Source organism: Rana temporaria, chromosome 8, assembly GCF_905171775.1.
Source record: "Rana temporaria chromosome 8, aRanTem1.1, whole genome shotgun sequence".
In the NCBI taxonomy this organism is placed as follows: Eukaryota; Metazoa; Chordata; class Amphibia; order Anura; family Ranidae; genus Rana; species Rana temporaria.
The window spans coordinates 180985904-181001779 of NC_053496.1; the positions used below are offsets into that span (position 1 = coordinate 180985904).

The 15876-nt window shown below is 46.3% G+C and overlaps 1 protein-coding gene across 1 annotated transcript; it reads right to left on the reverse strand.

The window, feature by feature from the left end:
- Positions 1-9999: 9999 nt before the first annotated feature.
- LOC120910571 (gastrula zinc finger protein XlCGF57.1-like) lies at positions 10000-13633 on the reverse strand. Its single transcript, XM_040322329.1, has 5 exons — positions 13601-13633; positions 13398-13514; positions 12911-12946; positions 12727-12799; positions 10000-11966 (listed from the first exon to the last, which is right to left on the reverse strand). The coding sequence occupies exons 1-5, from the start codon at positions 13631-13633 to the stop codon at positions 10696-10698; spliced, it is 1530 nt and encodes a 509-aa protein (XP_040178263.1). The 3' UTR covers positions 10000-10695.
- Positions 13634-15876: the final 2243 nt, after the last annotated feature.

The following is a 15876-nucleotide window of genomic DNA, read 5'->3' on the forward strand; positions in this document are numbered from 1 at the left end:
TATAGATTCAGCCCTGATGCCATCCTTGAAATTACCAGAGCCCTGAAGAATGACATCAGCAGCCCAACACAACGATCCCATGCAGTGCAGCCACTGGTGAAGGTCCTGGCAACATTGCATTTTCTTGCCACAGGCTCTTTTCAAAGAACCAGTGGAGACGTGGTTGGGATATCCCAAACCAGCATGAGTAGATGCATGCACCAAGTTGTCCCCGCAATACTCCGACGCATGTCGCACCACATAATCAGACCCACCCAGGAGGACATGCGGCTGAAGGCAATGACAGATTTCTGCCTAATTGATGGTTTCCCACGCACTGTGGGTGCAATTGATTGTACCCATGTGGCAATACAGCCCCCCCACGAGACCGAGCACATATACCGCAACAGAAAACATTGGCATTCTATCAATGTCCAAGTGATCGTGGATGCACATGGCCTCATATGGCACGTCCGTGCAAAACACACCGGATCCAGCCATGACAGCTTTATATTCAGGCAAAGTGACATCCCAAGACAATTTGAGCAGAATGTGTATGGGGACAGCTGGCTGGTTGGTGAGTGACATGGGTGTCAGGTATGACTGTCCCCCCCCATGATGCAGACATCACGAGGGGCACATGCATGACTTACATCCTCCTGTCTTTTCCCTTCCAGGTGACTCTGCCTATGCACTGGGACCTCATCTCATGACTCCATTCCGCAATCCGCAAACACCAGGAGAGAGAAGATATAACGAAGCACACGCACGCACCCGTGCAGTGGTTGAGCGAACATTTGGCATCCTTAAGTCACGCTTTCGATGCCTGGATAAGACTGGGGGTACCCTGCTGTATTCCCCCAACTTCGTGTGCCAAATCATCGCTGCATGTTGCGTGCTGCACAACTTCGCAGTGAGAAAGGGCCTGCAGATTGACCTACGTGATGACCTGACCCCCCAACCACCATGTCCCCCCCCCTAACCGAGGCTACCCCGTCTGCTGATGGTACAGCAGTCAGGAGATGTCTCGTGGAGCGAATCTTTGAACGTTAAACACACACATTAAACATGGCACACAGAAAATGCACGCATGCACACCACTGTGGTCCCTAACACACACCCCACATGCACAGAACATTGGATTAGACCGAAGTACACCGCACGGTACTAAGGAGCAGCAACGCCGCGTCAAGGCCCCAATGATGTTGCTGTCCATTCATACGTCATTCATACGGACCTGGGGAGAACTTATCACCAGCGCCCGAGGGTGACACCCCTTACTGGCAGGAGTGTCACCGCCCCCACATTCACACACCATTCACACTGTGCTATGCACTACTTTGTGCAGCACAAAAAATACAACAGCTCTTACTTAGAGCATAAATAAAATAATATTAAAAAGCTCTTACTTAGAGCATAAATAAAATAATATTAAAAAGCTCTTACTTAGAGCATAAATAAAATAATATTAAAAAGCTCTTACTTAGAGCATAAATAAAAAAATAAATAAAAAATCATACTTAGAGCATAAAGAAGCCCAAATAAATCACCGGCCCCGGCGCGGACTCCGCCTGGTGCCCAGGTTCCTGGCCCTCGCTTGTCTGGGGGGAGCCTCATTTGGGGGTGGTGGGGCATCAGGTGGAGGAGCCTCCCTCGGTGGATTAACATCCCCAGGTGCCTCCCTGGCTGGCTGTCTGCCCTCTAGAGCCACTGCTATACGGCTGAGCAGGGCCTCCTGGCATGCAGTCTGGGCCTGCACAGCCATCCGCAGGCCCCTGACCTCCCCCACAAGTTCGGCTGTGGTGGTTTGCAGCTCACCCAGACTTGTAATGGTGGCTGCAGAGTTTCCTGCCACATCCTGCAGAGCGTCAGGCACTGCTCCAGAGGAGGACAGGCTATTATTGAGCCGCCTCAACTCCTCCAAAATGTCCCCCATATGGCGGCTCTGCTGGTCCTGCTGCCTGGCCAGCTTTTCCTGCAGGACTCCTGCCACACCCCTGGTCTTATGGGTGGCCTTCCTGGGGACAGGAGTGCCTGGGGCCCTTGAATAGGGGGAGGGCCGTGAGGGGCTGGTGGTGAGGGGCATGGGACGGGAGGGGCTGGAGAGGGTGATGGAAGACCCTGAGGGGCTGGAGATTCGGTGGTGGTGTGATGTTCCGGGCATCTCATGTGAGTCATCAAAAAATAAAATGACCTCCTGCACACTCTGGACCACCTCCTCTTCATTGCCCACCACCTCCTCATGGGCAATATCCTCCTCAACCACCTCCTGTGCGGAGGACTGGCCACTCCCCTCCAAAAAAACCTGTAGGCTTCCCAGGTGGTCAGCCACTGTAGCAGGCTGCTGGGGGGACGGTGTTGGACGGACATCAGAAGACGACCCAGCTCCCTCCTGCACACCTGTGGATGACACAAAAAAATCCCATGTTGGTGGACCCACACACTTGTCACCTGTCCCCCCCCCCAAACATGCTACACACCATATAGAAGATAAAACACACTTACCTGTCCTCATGGGCGGCTCACTGGAGTCATGGCCCTCCAGGCCCTCCACCTGCTCCCTCCGCAGGCATCTGGCAATAATTTCCTCCTCCTCTGACAGCCGGATCGGACAGGGTGGCCCACCTCCAGTGCCCCTGGCATGTTTGGCAATGGCCATTTTATTTCTGACCACCCCCCGCAGGTCATTCATTTTTTTAATGATGTCCTGGGGGGTCCTCACCTCATGGCCAAGGGCATTGACCTGTGCCGTCACTTTGCGTAATATTTCGTCCTTTTTGATTTTGCTGGTATTGCCACTCTCAGCACCATGGAGCCTGGCATCAAAGCGCTCCATTGCTGAGATAATAACTTCCCTCTCAGCAGGGCTGAAGTTTTTTTTCCTGCGGTCTTTCCTTGGCATAGCAGCAGCAGCAAAGTGAAAACTCCAATAGGGAAATACAAGGGAGTCACTTTGCACTAGCTGGGCGGATGCTTGAAGCTTTTATACACTGGGCCGGCCCAACTCAGCATGGATTTACGCCTATTGTCATTGTGCGCATGCGCAGAGGGCGGAGCACGTCCGGCACATGCGCCGTTCGGTCTGGACATCATTTGCATGGGGTCACGGATCATTATAATGCTTCACGCCCACATCCCTCCTACCGTCACTTGCGCCTACTTACGCCAACACATTTAAGTTACGCGAGCGCAGCGTAGGACGCAGGTGGTTCAGGAATATGGTTCGGCTCTCGCCAAGTTAAGCCGGCGGTGCGCATCGGAGATCCGCTCCGCCTCACTAAATATGCGCCGATCTACGAGAATATGGGCCTAAGATCTTATTACGTCCTCTGCTGCCAGTTCCAGAAATGTCTTCTCTCTACTTCCTCCCTCTTCATCTTTTCACCATAGACCACTCCATGTATGTATGTATGAGATCCCCAACTTGTGTAGTTAATAAGAAGTAACAAATAATACATATTTTTTACTTTCATTTTTATAGTCTTACCGCAGTTTTCCTGTTACAGCACTTGTACTGGAGTGTAAATATGGCCGTACAGCCCAATAGGTTCCACAGTTAGATCTAGTGACCTTAGTAATGAGCACTCAGTAACAGATATGGTCTGGTACACCTCTTATCTGGTATGACATACCCTCTCCCTGGTCTGACATGCCCCAATCTCTGGTCTTGCATGCCCACCTTCCTTGTCTCACATGCCCCAATCTCTGGTCTGACATGCCCCCTTCCTTGTATGACATGCCCCAATCTCTGGTCTTACATGCCCCCTTCCTTGTATGACATGTCCAAATATCTGGTCTGACACGCCCCAATCTCTGGTCTTACATGCCCCCCTTCCTTGTCTCACATGCCTGAATATCTGGTCTGACATGCCCCAATCTCTGGTCTTACATGCCCACCTTCCTTGTCTCACATGCCCCAATCTCTGGTCTTACATACCCACCTTCCTTGTCTGACATGCCCCAATCTCTGGCCTTACATGCCCCCTTCCTTGTCTCACATGCCCGAATATCTGGTCTGACATGCCCCCTCTCTAGTCTGATGTGTCCCTCTAGTCTGTCGTGTGCCCCTCTCTAGTCTGATGTGCCCCCTCTGGTCTCACATGCCCCCCTATCTTATCTGATCTGCCCACCCTCTGGTCTGACACGCCCTGATCTCTGGTCTAACATGCCCCCTCTCTGGTCTGACATGCCCTCCCCCTCTACTCTAACATGCCTCAATCGCTGGTCTTGCATGCCCCCCTCTCTAGTCTGATGTGCCCACCCTCTGGATTGAGACACCCTGATCTCTGGTCTGACATGTCCCCTCTCTGATCTCAAATACCCCAATCTCTGGTATGACATGCCCCCCTCTCTGATCTCACATACCTAAATCTCTGGTCTGACATACCCCAATCTCTGGTATGACATGCCCCCCACTCTGGTCTGATATGCCCACCCTCTGGACTGACACACACTGATCTCTGGTCTTACACGCCCCCCTTCCTGGTCTGACATGCCCCAATCTCTGGCCTTACATGCCCCCCTTCCTGGTAGGACATGCCCCAATCTCTGGCCTTACATGCCCCCCTTCCTGGTAGGACATGCCCCAATCTCTGGCCTTACATGCCCCCCTTCCTGGTAGGACATGCCCCAATCTCTGGTCTGACGTGCCCCCTCTTTAGTCTGTCGTGTGCCCCTCTCTGGTCTTACATGCCCCATTTCTAGTCTGACATGCCCCCCTCTCTAGTCTGATGTGCCCACCTTCTGGTCTTACATGCCCTGATCTCTGGTCTAACATGCCCCCTCTCTAGAAGAAAGAAAAAATTGCGCCAACCAATAATATAATAGTATAAACAGTGAAGTCCTTTGTGTTTTCTACAAGTGAAAAATAGAAAAATTGTGCACCATATGAGTGCATTAAAAGTCCTTTGTGTTTTCTACAAGTGAAAAATAGAAAAATTGTGCACCATATAAATGCATTAAACATGGAAGAAAATTTAAAAAATTCCAGTATCAAAGTCCATAGACGATGAATCCAACCCGGACAGCACCCAGTGTGAAGATGATTGACAGTTGTGACCCGCCACCATATGGACTGAGGCTTACCAATAGGTAATTAAATAACAGCGTTATTCAAATTACTGCAGGATACTCCAGAGTGCGGGATAACAGCCAGGAATACACCAGGTCACGGCCCCTTTAAGAGATCCACGACGCGGTGACGTCACTGCACTCCGTACGTCACCGCGTACAGGAAGGGCTCCTGTTAGATGCCGGCCGGCAAATGTTTACTTGCTTCCTATTTACCTTCGCTTGTAAGTAGTTTTTAACCTTTTAATTAAAACCTGTTAGTGCATACTACCCTATGTGCGGTCTCCTTCCTTCTATGTTGACACTGACTGGGCTGTGAGATGCTATGAGGACGAATACTGTTAGTGTATCCTGCTGCATCCCGTCGTGGATCTCTTAAAGGGGCCGTGACCTGGTGTATTCCTGGCTGTTATCCCGCACTCTGGAGTATCCTGCAGTAATTTGAATAACGCTGTTATTTAATTACCTATTGGTAAGCCTCAGTCCATATGGTGGCGGGTCACAACTGTCAATCATCTTCACACTGGGTGCTGTCCGGGTTGGATTCATCGTCTATGGACTTTGATACTGGAATTTTTTAAATTTTCTTCCATGTTTAATGCATTTATATGGTACACAATTTTTCTATTTTTCACTTGTAAAAAACACAAAGGACTTTTAATGCACTCATATGGTGCACAATTTTTCTATTTTTCACTTGTAGAAAACACAAAGGACTTCACTGTTTATACTATTATATTATTGGTTGGCGCAATTTTTTCTTTCTTCTATTGTTTTGTGTTAGTTCACGCTATTGCAGCCTTCCCACTTATTCACTTAATTTGTATTTGATTAGCGCAATTTTTTTCTTTCCTGATGCCCCCTCTCTAGTCTGATGTGCCCCCTTCTGGTCTAACATGCCCCAATCGCTGGTCTTACATGCCCCCCCTCTAATCTGATGTGCCCACCCTCTGGATTGACATGCCCATATCTCTGGTCTGACATACCCCCCTCTCTGGACTTACATGCCTCCTCTCTTCTTCTACAATACATGTCTTTGTGAGGCTCTTACTCAGCTCTGCCAGCACAGAGCACTGCAGTGTGAGGGAAAAAAGAGCAGTATTTTATTTTTGGATAGAGTAGGGAAGGGTTGAACTCCATATCAGGTTATTTTTTTCCTGTCAGGATGTGGAGGGATTTCCCGTCACATCCTGTCCCAAAGACACAACAGGAAATGAGATGATATCTCCATATTAGACTTTTGTCACCGCCATGTTTGCCTCCATTGGATGAATTCCTCTCGTCTTTTGCTCTCATGACAAATCAAAAATGTAGCATTCTCATTTTCTGTCTGTTTCTGTGATAATGGTCACCAAAGGATTACAGCAGAAAAAGAACTAAAGGTTTTCACGGGCAGCACCCATAGACATAAATCTGACACATGAATATAAAAAAAAGAACTCTACATTTATTAATCACATCATATAAAAGTTTAAAAGCGTCACATATGATGCACAATATTCTTTGACACACTACAAAGACTACTTATATATTTGTAATATACTTAGTGTCGCATTTCACCGGTAACAGATTGCGCTCGACACGTTTCGTAGATAACTCCACTTCATCAGGATCAGCAGTGAAAGGGCTACAAGACATCCATGCAAGTCCATTCAGCCCCCACTTTGGGCTCAATTCTATTCTATGGATCGGGAAAGGAGACGGTCTTCTCCAACACTACCATCCTGCGAAAAGGACAACAGTATGTCCTGACTGCTGGTTACCACTATACTGAAATGAAACAAATGGGCCTCCACAAAGTAGGGGCCACCTGAAATAGGAAGTCCATGTGAAATCAGAAAACAGAGAGCTAAACATTCATCTTAAGAGTCCATGTTCCTTTTTAGTGCTGATAACAATTTCACAAACAGGAAGATAAAGGGTAGCCAATGTGTTTCAAGGGGGTCTCCCTTCACTGCTTCAGCCGATGTCTGTGGACTTCTGTTCTTCTCTACGGTGAAAGTAGATTCACGCAGGGCAACTGTACAGTTGACTATACAGTTTGTCTCTTGCTACTGGCCAGGCTATGGCTATAAAACATTTACACATTCACAACAGGCAGTGAAGAAGTGTTGGAAACAATACTACAATATTCTTCCCCCCCAAAAAGCATGAGGAGGTCAAAAGTTGACTTTCAATGTGTCACCAAGAGAGCATACACTGATATATCATAAAAAAAACGCCAACATAATAAAAAGTGGGCATCGAAATTTCTTTAAATTAAGTTTAGTTGCATATATAAAAGGCGTGGATACTGAAGAAGCAAGATTCCGAAACGCGTCGGTCCATTATGCCAATCTACATACGTGCACCAATTAACCACTTCCCACTGGAAGGCCACCATATACTTGCATTGGTGATATCTGGATGATGGGTGCAGCTACAGGCATCATCCAGATATCTTAGTTTTCAGCTAGTATTACCCTATCATGTAAAAGCCATCCTAGCAGCTCATGAGCCACTGGATTGCTTTTACAGGAAGCGGGAGGGGATGACCTTCCCCGTCACCCTCTGGTACCTCTCCGGGCTCTCCAGTGCGATCGGGAACATGGAGAACAGATCCGGTGGTGGTGTCGCATTACCATAGAGTTGGCCATGGACCAGATGGTCCCCGGCCATCTTTATATTCCTGGGAGGCCGGAAGTGATGTTATGACGTCACTTCCTTCAGAAAAGGCCTGGTCTTCTCCTGCTTCTTCTTCAGAGGAAGAATATTGTAGTATTGGTAGTTAAGGGATGGTGCCTAAAGAAATATTACAGGAAGATTCCACTAATAGTATACTGTGTTGAAACAATCCCTCAATGACCTCTGTAGATGAGGGCACTGCGAAACAATTCATCCTCAAATATCACAGTTATGACGTAATTTAAGTCAGGTCTTATCATGCTGCTCCCCCCTCTTCCCGTGCACTAGATCTGTCCGTACATTGGAAATTAGAAGGCGTCATGGCTTCCATATCCTTGCTGGCAGGAAATAAAGTGAAAATGAAAGTGAAAGTGTTTCTGCTGTGGCCTTTGAGGGTGAATGGCTCCACAGTGCCCGCAGCTGCAGAGATAAGCATTTTTAGGTGCCTTTAGCTTGAGGAGAATATTACCAAACGTATTGGAACGCCTGCCTTTAAACACATATGAACTTTAATGGCATCCCAGTGTTAGCATGCAGGGTTCAATATTGAGTTGGCCCACCCTTTGCAGTTACAACAGCTTCAACTCAAGACATGGATGAGGGAGTTTGGGGTGGAGGAACTTGACTGGCCTGCACAGAGTCCTGACCTTAACCTGATAGAACACCTTTGAGATGAATTAGAGCGGAGATTGCAAGCCGGGCCTTCTCCAACCGGTCCAACTTCAGTGCCTGACATCATAAATGTACTTCTGGAAGAATGGTCAAACATTCCCATAGACACACTCCTAAACCTTGTGGACGGCCTTCCCAGAAGAGTTGAAGCTGTTATAGCTGCAAAGGGCGGGGCCAACTCAATATTGAACCCTACAGACAAAGACTGGGATGCCATTAAAGTTCATGTGTGTGTAAAGACAGGCATACCAATACTTTTGGTGATATGGTATGTATATATATATATATATATATATATAGGTTCTAAATAATATTCTACTAAAAAAATACTGTCAGAAAAGGGATAGTGCCCAAGGAAATATTACAGGAAGATTCCACAAACAGTATACTAAGTGGAGAAACACTCCCTCACTGACCTCTGTAGAGGTGGGCACTGTGAAACAATTCATCCTCAAAAATCACACTAGATGCAATGACGCCATTTGAGTGGTTGTAAACCCACTTTTTACCTACAGGTAAACCTATAATAAGGCTTACCTGTTGGTACTGGAAATCTCTCCAAAACCTGCACTATCGTGCCATTTCTAAAGGGCCCGTGCCATGACCGGCGGCCCCCACGCCCAAGGCGCGGGAGTGACGTCACGCGACTCCGGCCAGTCACAGAGCCAGAGTCAATGGCCCTGGAAGAAAGATGGGTGAGGATGGATGCGGCCACCAGCGAGGACATGCAATGCATACTGGCCCATTATGCTTTTACTTTGCAGGGGAAAAAAGGGGAAGTAAAACCTATTAGGATTTACTTCCTCTTTAAGGTCAGGTTTCACAATGCTGATCTCCCCTCTTCCTGTACATTAGAAATTAGACAGCTGCCGAAACCTTGTTTCCTTGCTGGCAGGAAATGAAAATGAAAGTAAAAGTGTTTCTGCTGTGGCCTTTGAGGATGAATTGCTCCACAGCGCCTGCAGCTGCAGAGATCAGCATGTTTTTTTTTTGTTTTTTTTTCTTAAGGTGATTTTTGCTTGATCAGAATATGTAAATATGCAAATGCCTACAGCCTGGTCATGCTTGGCCTTTTTAGATATAGTTAGTTCAGTTATGTGTATATTGCCGCTGCTCCAGGTAAGCCAGCACATCCTTCTCTGATGCAATGCGGGGCGCAAGCCCAGTTTGCCACTATGTCACTTCAAATAAAATCTAATGCCGCATGCACACGATAATTTTTCGGCATTAAAAAAAACATCATTTTTAAAAACGTCATTTAGAATGATTTTGTGTGGGCTTCACATCGTTTTTCGGCTTTTGAAAAACGACAAAAAAAAAGTTCGAACATGCTGCATTTTTTCATGTGGTTTTTCACAATGTTGTTTTTCGTGTTGTAAAAAATAATCGTATGTGGGCAAAAAAAACAACGTGTTAAACCCGCGCATGCCCAGAAGCAGTTATGAGACGGGATCGCTCCTTCTGGTAAAACTACCATTCATAATGGAGTAAGCACATTCATCACGCTGTAACAGACAAAAAAGCGGGAATCGTCTTTTACTAACAAGGAATCAGCTAAAAGCAGCCCCAAGGCGAATAGAACTTCCCCTTTAGAGTGCCGTTGTACGTGTTGTACGTCACCGCACTTTGTTCATCATTTTTCAAAAACACACCATCGTGGAAAAAGGTCGATTTTTGGACATGCTGAAAAATGACCGTGTGTACGCGGCATTAGGCTCAAGAAAGCACCGGGAGAGTGTTATACGCGGGAGCTGTCCATCCCTCCCCCCGCTATTGCATATGTGGTGCTTTTATGAACTTTTGAGTATACAATAAAGCATTCTTCCGAATTTCCATGGGGGTGGAGCCGTCCGGTTTTTTTATTTTTTTTCTGGAGTTAGTTTAATTAGGTTAGTTTAGCTAATAAAATTGCTGTCTTCCAACCACAAGTGCTGCTATGTCCTTCTACATCTCCCTCCTCTATTGTAATGTCCTCCTAGAAGGGTCCTCTTTTTACACCCTGTGTTGGAGTATGAAACCCTTACAGAGGAGACGAATATTAAGAGACTGGGAACACCAAAAAACTCTAGGGTGGGTAGGGACAGACCTAGGGTTCCTAAGGCTATAACGATAAAGTCTAGCATAAGCCTAGCTATAGGTATAACTTCAAACCTAAAAATACTGTTCTCATCTTCGTCATGCGATTGTTTTTTACGGCTAGAACAATTCAACCAACTAAACCAGTCTACCGTCGTCAATGGCCGTCATACACTAAATGTCACCATACACCGGTCTACCATCCTCAAAGCCACCATACACCGGTCTTGGACATCAATGCCCATTTTTTTTCTGATGTATAATTAGATTTTCTTTCCTCGTGTAACACTTTCCACACTCCGGACAGGAAAAGGGATGCTCGCCCGTGTGACTTCTCTGGTGTCTCAGCAGGTCCGCCTTATGTATAAAACATTTCCCGCACTGCGGACAGGTAAACGGCTTCTCCCCGGTGTGGATCTTCAAATGCTTGTTGAGATTTCCCTTTTGCGAAAAACGTTTGCCGCATTCGGGACACGAGAAGGGCTTCTCGCCGGTGTGACCCCTCTGGTGAAGGATCAGTTCGCATTTCAGCTTGAAGGAATATTCGCACTCGGAACACGGATAAGGGTACTTGCCCTGGTGGCACCTCTGGTGCCAAATCAGGTGTTTTTCCTTAACGAAACCTTTCCCGCACTCTGGGCAGAAAAACTGCTTCTCCCCCGTGTGGAGGTGGAGGTGTTTACTGAGGCTGGCTTTCTGCGAGTAGCATCTCCCGCACTCGGGACACGAAAAGGGCTTCTCGCCGGTGTGGGATCTCTTGTGTATAACGAGTTGCGACTTCGCTATGAACGATCTGTCGCACTCTGAGCAGGAGAAAACCTTCTCGCCGGTGTGATCTCTCTGGTGCACGCGAAGTTCAGATTTTGTAGCAAAAGCTTTCCCGCACTCGGGACACGACAGTGAACCGCTATGTATATAAAACTTCTGATGCCGGGCCAGGCACATTCTTTGTTTAAAGCTTTTGCCGCACTCCAGACAGGTAAATGGACGCTCCGTCGTGTGGGTGCGCTGGTGATTGATGAGCGTGCTTTTACGTAAGAAACGTTTCCCGCATTGTTGACAGGAAAATGGCATTTCGCCCGTGTGCACTCTATGGTGTACAAGGAGGGCATATTTCTGTGTAAACCCTTTCCCGCACTTCGAACACAAATAAGGCCTCTGCCCGGTGTGACTTTTGAAATGTTTGAGAAGCTCGGACTTCATTACAAAGGATCTCGCACACTCCGGACAATAATATGGCCGCGCTCCGGTGTGACGTCTAATAAGCTCTGGCTTTAATGTAAAAACCTTCCCACACGGATGCTCCCCGTTATGTCCTCTGTGATGTTTAATAAGATCGGCCTTCTTCCCGAACCATTTATCACATTCAGAACATTTGAATTTCTTGTTGCCTTTGTACACAACTGTATGTGATTTTTTAGAAGATATTTCTATAGGCTTAGATGGATCTTCCTCTGGAGATGATGTAGGAGTTCCCTCTGAGGTGTCCCAGGCATTGGATTGATCTGTTCAAAGGGAATATCTTAATTATAAATAAAACATGTTTAGTTTTTCCTTTTTTGCAGCGAGATGTCATGTATGTTACTCTAGAAACCAAAAACTTCAGAGCTCTGTGATCCAATGGATGAGGTGGACCTAGGACCACCTCATCCATTGGAAACATGATGGTGCTTTAAGAAATGGAGATGGACCTTTCATATGGTGTACAGTATCTCCTCCTCATTTGTTGGGAACATGACGTTATATTGAGGAATGGAGATGGGCCTTTCATATGGTGTACAGTATCTCCTCATTTGTTGGGAACATGACGTTATATTGAGGAATGGAGATGGACCTTTCATATGGTGTACAGTATCTCCTCCTCATTTGTTGGGAACATGACGTTATATTGAGGAATGGAGATGGACCTTTCATATGGTGTACAGTATCTCCTCCTCATTTGTTGGGAACATGACCCCATATTAAGTAATGGAGATGGACCCTTTATATGGAACATTTAGCTGTGGAGTAGATACATCGACGATGTTGTTATGGTCATCCTCCAAGTCTCCTCATTTTTTTTTTCTTACTGAACACATTTGTTGGGAACATGACGTTATATTGAGGAATGGAGATGGACCTTTCATATGGTGTACAGTATCTCCTCCTCATTTGTTGGGAACATGACGTTATATTGAGGAATGGAGATGGACCTTTCATATGGTGTAACGTGAATAGGTAGAGCGAAAATGTGTGCTGTTTCTGAATATAATGCTTATATCTTACATGCGCTACTATGTAGCAAAGATTCCTCCTCTTCTTCTTTAATTTCAACTTTTATATCAATCTGTTTTTCATCCTAAAATCAGAGAAAAACAAATAATATTTGTATTACTGAGCAATACAGAAAATCATTACATTTTCGTAGTTTGAGGTCTATTTTTAACTCTAGATGCTCAGTCCCACCTACCTGATCAGGGATGGTGTGACCTTCCTGTGTGGAATCCTGGGAAAACAGAGGGCGGGGACATCTCTCTGGTGGGTTCCCATTACTGGATCCATCTGTAGGAAACACACACACTGACTGAATACATTGTTTCTATGTGTTTATCAGATGATGGGGGATCTATGTGGACCCTCCGTACTGCTCTCTCCTTTACAATAAAGTGCACCACCCTACAGTTTGGGCCCCACTGTTAGCTGGGAATACAGAGGACGGGGACATCTCTCTGGTGGGTTCCCATTACTGGATTCATCTGTAGGAAACACACACACTGACTGAATACATTGTTTCTATGTGTTTATCAGATGATGGGGGATCTAGGTGGAGCCTCCGTACTGCTCTCTCCTTTACAATAAAGTCTCCTCTTACCCGGTGATGTGAGGGGCGGCTGATTCTCCATCATGACGTCCTTGTAGAGATCCTTGTGTCCTTCTAAATACTCCCACTCCTCTACGGAGAAAGAGTCAGAGTGTCCTTCTGAATCCTCCGACTCCTCTGTGTCATCATTCTCATCTATTTCATCGTTAACTTCTTCTTTAACAATAATATTCAAATCAGTCAGGCTTCCACTCTGAATGTGAAAGAAAAAATATAATGGTAACATAGAAGCAGTTGTACGGCCTGCAACATAGATTGCATTGGTTATTAAGCTTCTACCTGACGGTGCTGTGGTATATGGTGGTCCTCCATCATGACGTCCTTGTAGAGATCTTTGTGTCCTTCTAAATACTCCCACTCCTCCATGGAGAAATAGACAGTGACATCCTGACACCTTATAGGAACCTGACACACACAATGATACAGTCACCATCCAGACACACCCCTTGTCTGTTACTGGATAATGTCCCAGAATTCCCGGCACCGCTCACCTCTCCTGTCAGCAGCTCCATCATCTTCTTGGTGACTTCTAGAATCATTTTGGTGTTTCCCTCCGTTCTCAGGGAGGGAAGAGGGGACATTGTGATGTTGGGTGGCCCATGGGACCGACTGGTAGATGTGAAAGCCTCCTTAAATGTCTTCTTTACTACTTCATAATCCTATGTTAAAAGAGACCATAAACATAATCATAACTTACAGTCTCATAGTATTGTCACCTCTGTAGTTAGATATGTCTGCAATCAGAGAGTGATGTCATGTGACCTCCCAGAATCCTCCTCACCTCTCCGGTCAGGTCTGTGTTTTATTAATAGAGATAAGAGTGGTGTCATGTGACCTCCCAGAATCCCCCTCACCTCTCCGGTCAGGTCTGTGTTTTATTAATAGAGATAAGAGTGATGTCATGTGACCTCCCAGAATCCCCCTCACCTCTCTGGTCAGGTCTGTGTTTTATTAATAGAGATAAGAGTGATGTCATGTGACCTCCCAGAATCCTCCTCACCTCTCCGGTCAGGTCTGTGTTTTATTAATAGAGATAAGAGTGATGTCATGTGACCTCCCAGAATCCTCCTCACCTCTCCGGTCAGGTCTGTGTTTTATTAATAGAGATAAGAGTGATGTCATGTGACCTCCCAGAATCCTCCTCACCTCTCCGGTCAGGTCTGTGTTTTATTAATAGAGATAAGAGTGATGTCATGTGACCTCCCAGAATCCTCCTCACCTCTCCGGTCAGCAGGTAGATGATCTCCAGGGTGAGGTCTAATATCCTCTTGGCCACGTGACTCTTGCCCATCTTGTGGTCACTTAGTCCATATGGATATTTTTCCACGGTTGCCTTACTCTTAGTTTCTGAGTTGTTCTCCTACTAGAGCCTACCCAATCTAAAAAAAATCATATGAGAATTAAACAATACATACATAAAACAGCAACCCCCACAGACATGATGTTCATGAATTACAAATTGTTTCTAAAGACTAAAACCTACAGGACGACATGCTAAGTTAAACAATCAAGAACTTCACCCAAAACCATCTCATTGTAGAAGGACTCCAGATCCACCAAGCTTAGCCTTAGACATGTTGGGCCAGATTCACAAAGAGATACGACGGTGTATCTCCTGACCCGACGGAGTGTTTTTACGACGTTTATGTAGCGGTTTTCCCGGCGTATACTTACCCCTGCTTCTATGAGGCGCAGCCAATGTTAAGTATAGCCGTCGTTCCCGCGTCGACTTTGAATTTTTTTACGTCGTTTGCGTACGCCGATTCAGAAACCCGCGCGTCGCAAATTACGCTCACGTCGAAACCACTGACGTCCTAGTGACGTCAGTGGGAGCAATGCACGCCGGGAAATTTCGCGGACGGCACATGCTCATTTAAATTGGCGCGGGAACGCGCCTGATTTAAATAGTACACTCCCCCTAGCCGCGGAATTTGAATTCCGCCGGGGGTTTTACGATCCGCCGCCGCAAGTTTGGAGGTAAGTGGTTTGTGAATTACCCACTTGCCTCTCAAACTTGCGGCATCGTATCTTAAAACAGATAGATCGAGCGGATCTAAAGATCCGCTGATCTACGTGAATCTAGCCCGTTAAGTGTGTGACTATGGGGGGAGGGGACATTAGATTGTAAGCTCCTCTGGTACAGAGACTGATGTGACTGGCTCATTGTTCTCTGTACAGCACTATGGTATATGTTACAGCTATAGAAAGGAATAAGATAAATCTACTTATTATATGTGGGATAGTGACCTTTAGTGATAAAAGACGTCACAGTGACTATGGAGGAAGAGGACGGACATGACGGGGGTAACTGGGTGTAATCAGAAAATAATATCTTCTTACCTCCTCTGCTGCCAGTTCCAGCAATGTCTTCTTTCTACTTCCTCCCGACTCACCTCTCACCCGGATCTTCCTGTTTTGTATGTGACATCACTTCCTGTTAAATAGCCCCCTAGTGGAGAATACAGGAACTGCAGACTTTGGTCACTTGGTCGTAGTATATGCTCCCATTACGTAGAGCCCTTTCAGCTAAGGTTTCATAGCGGTGATACAAATGT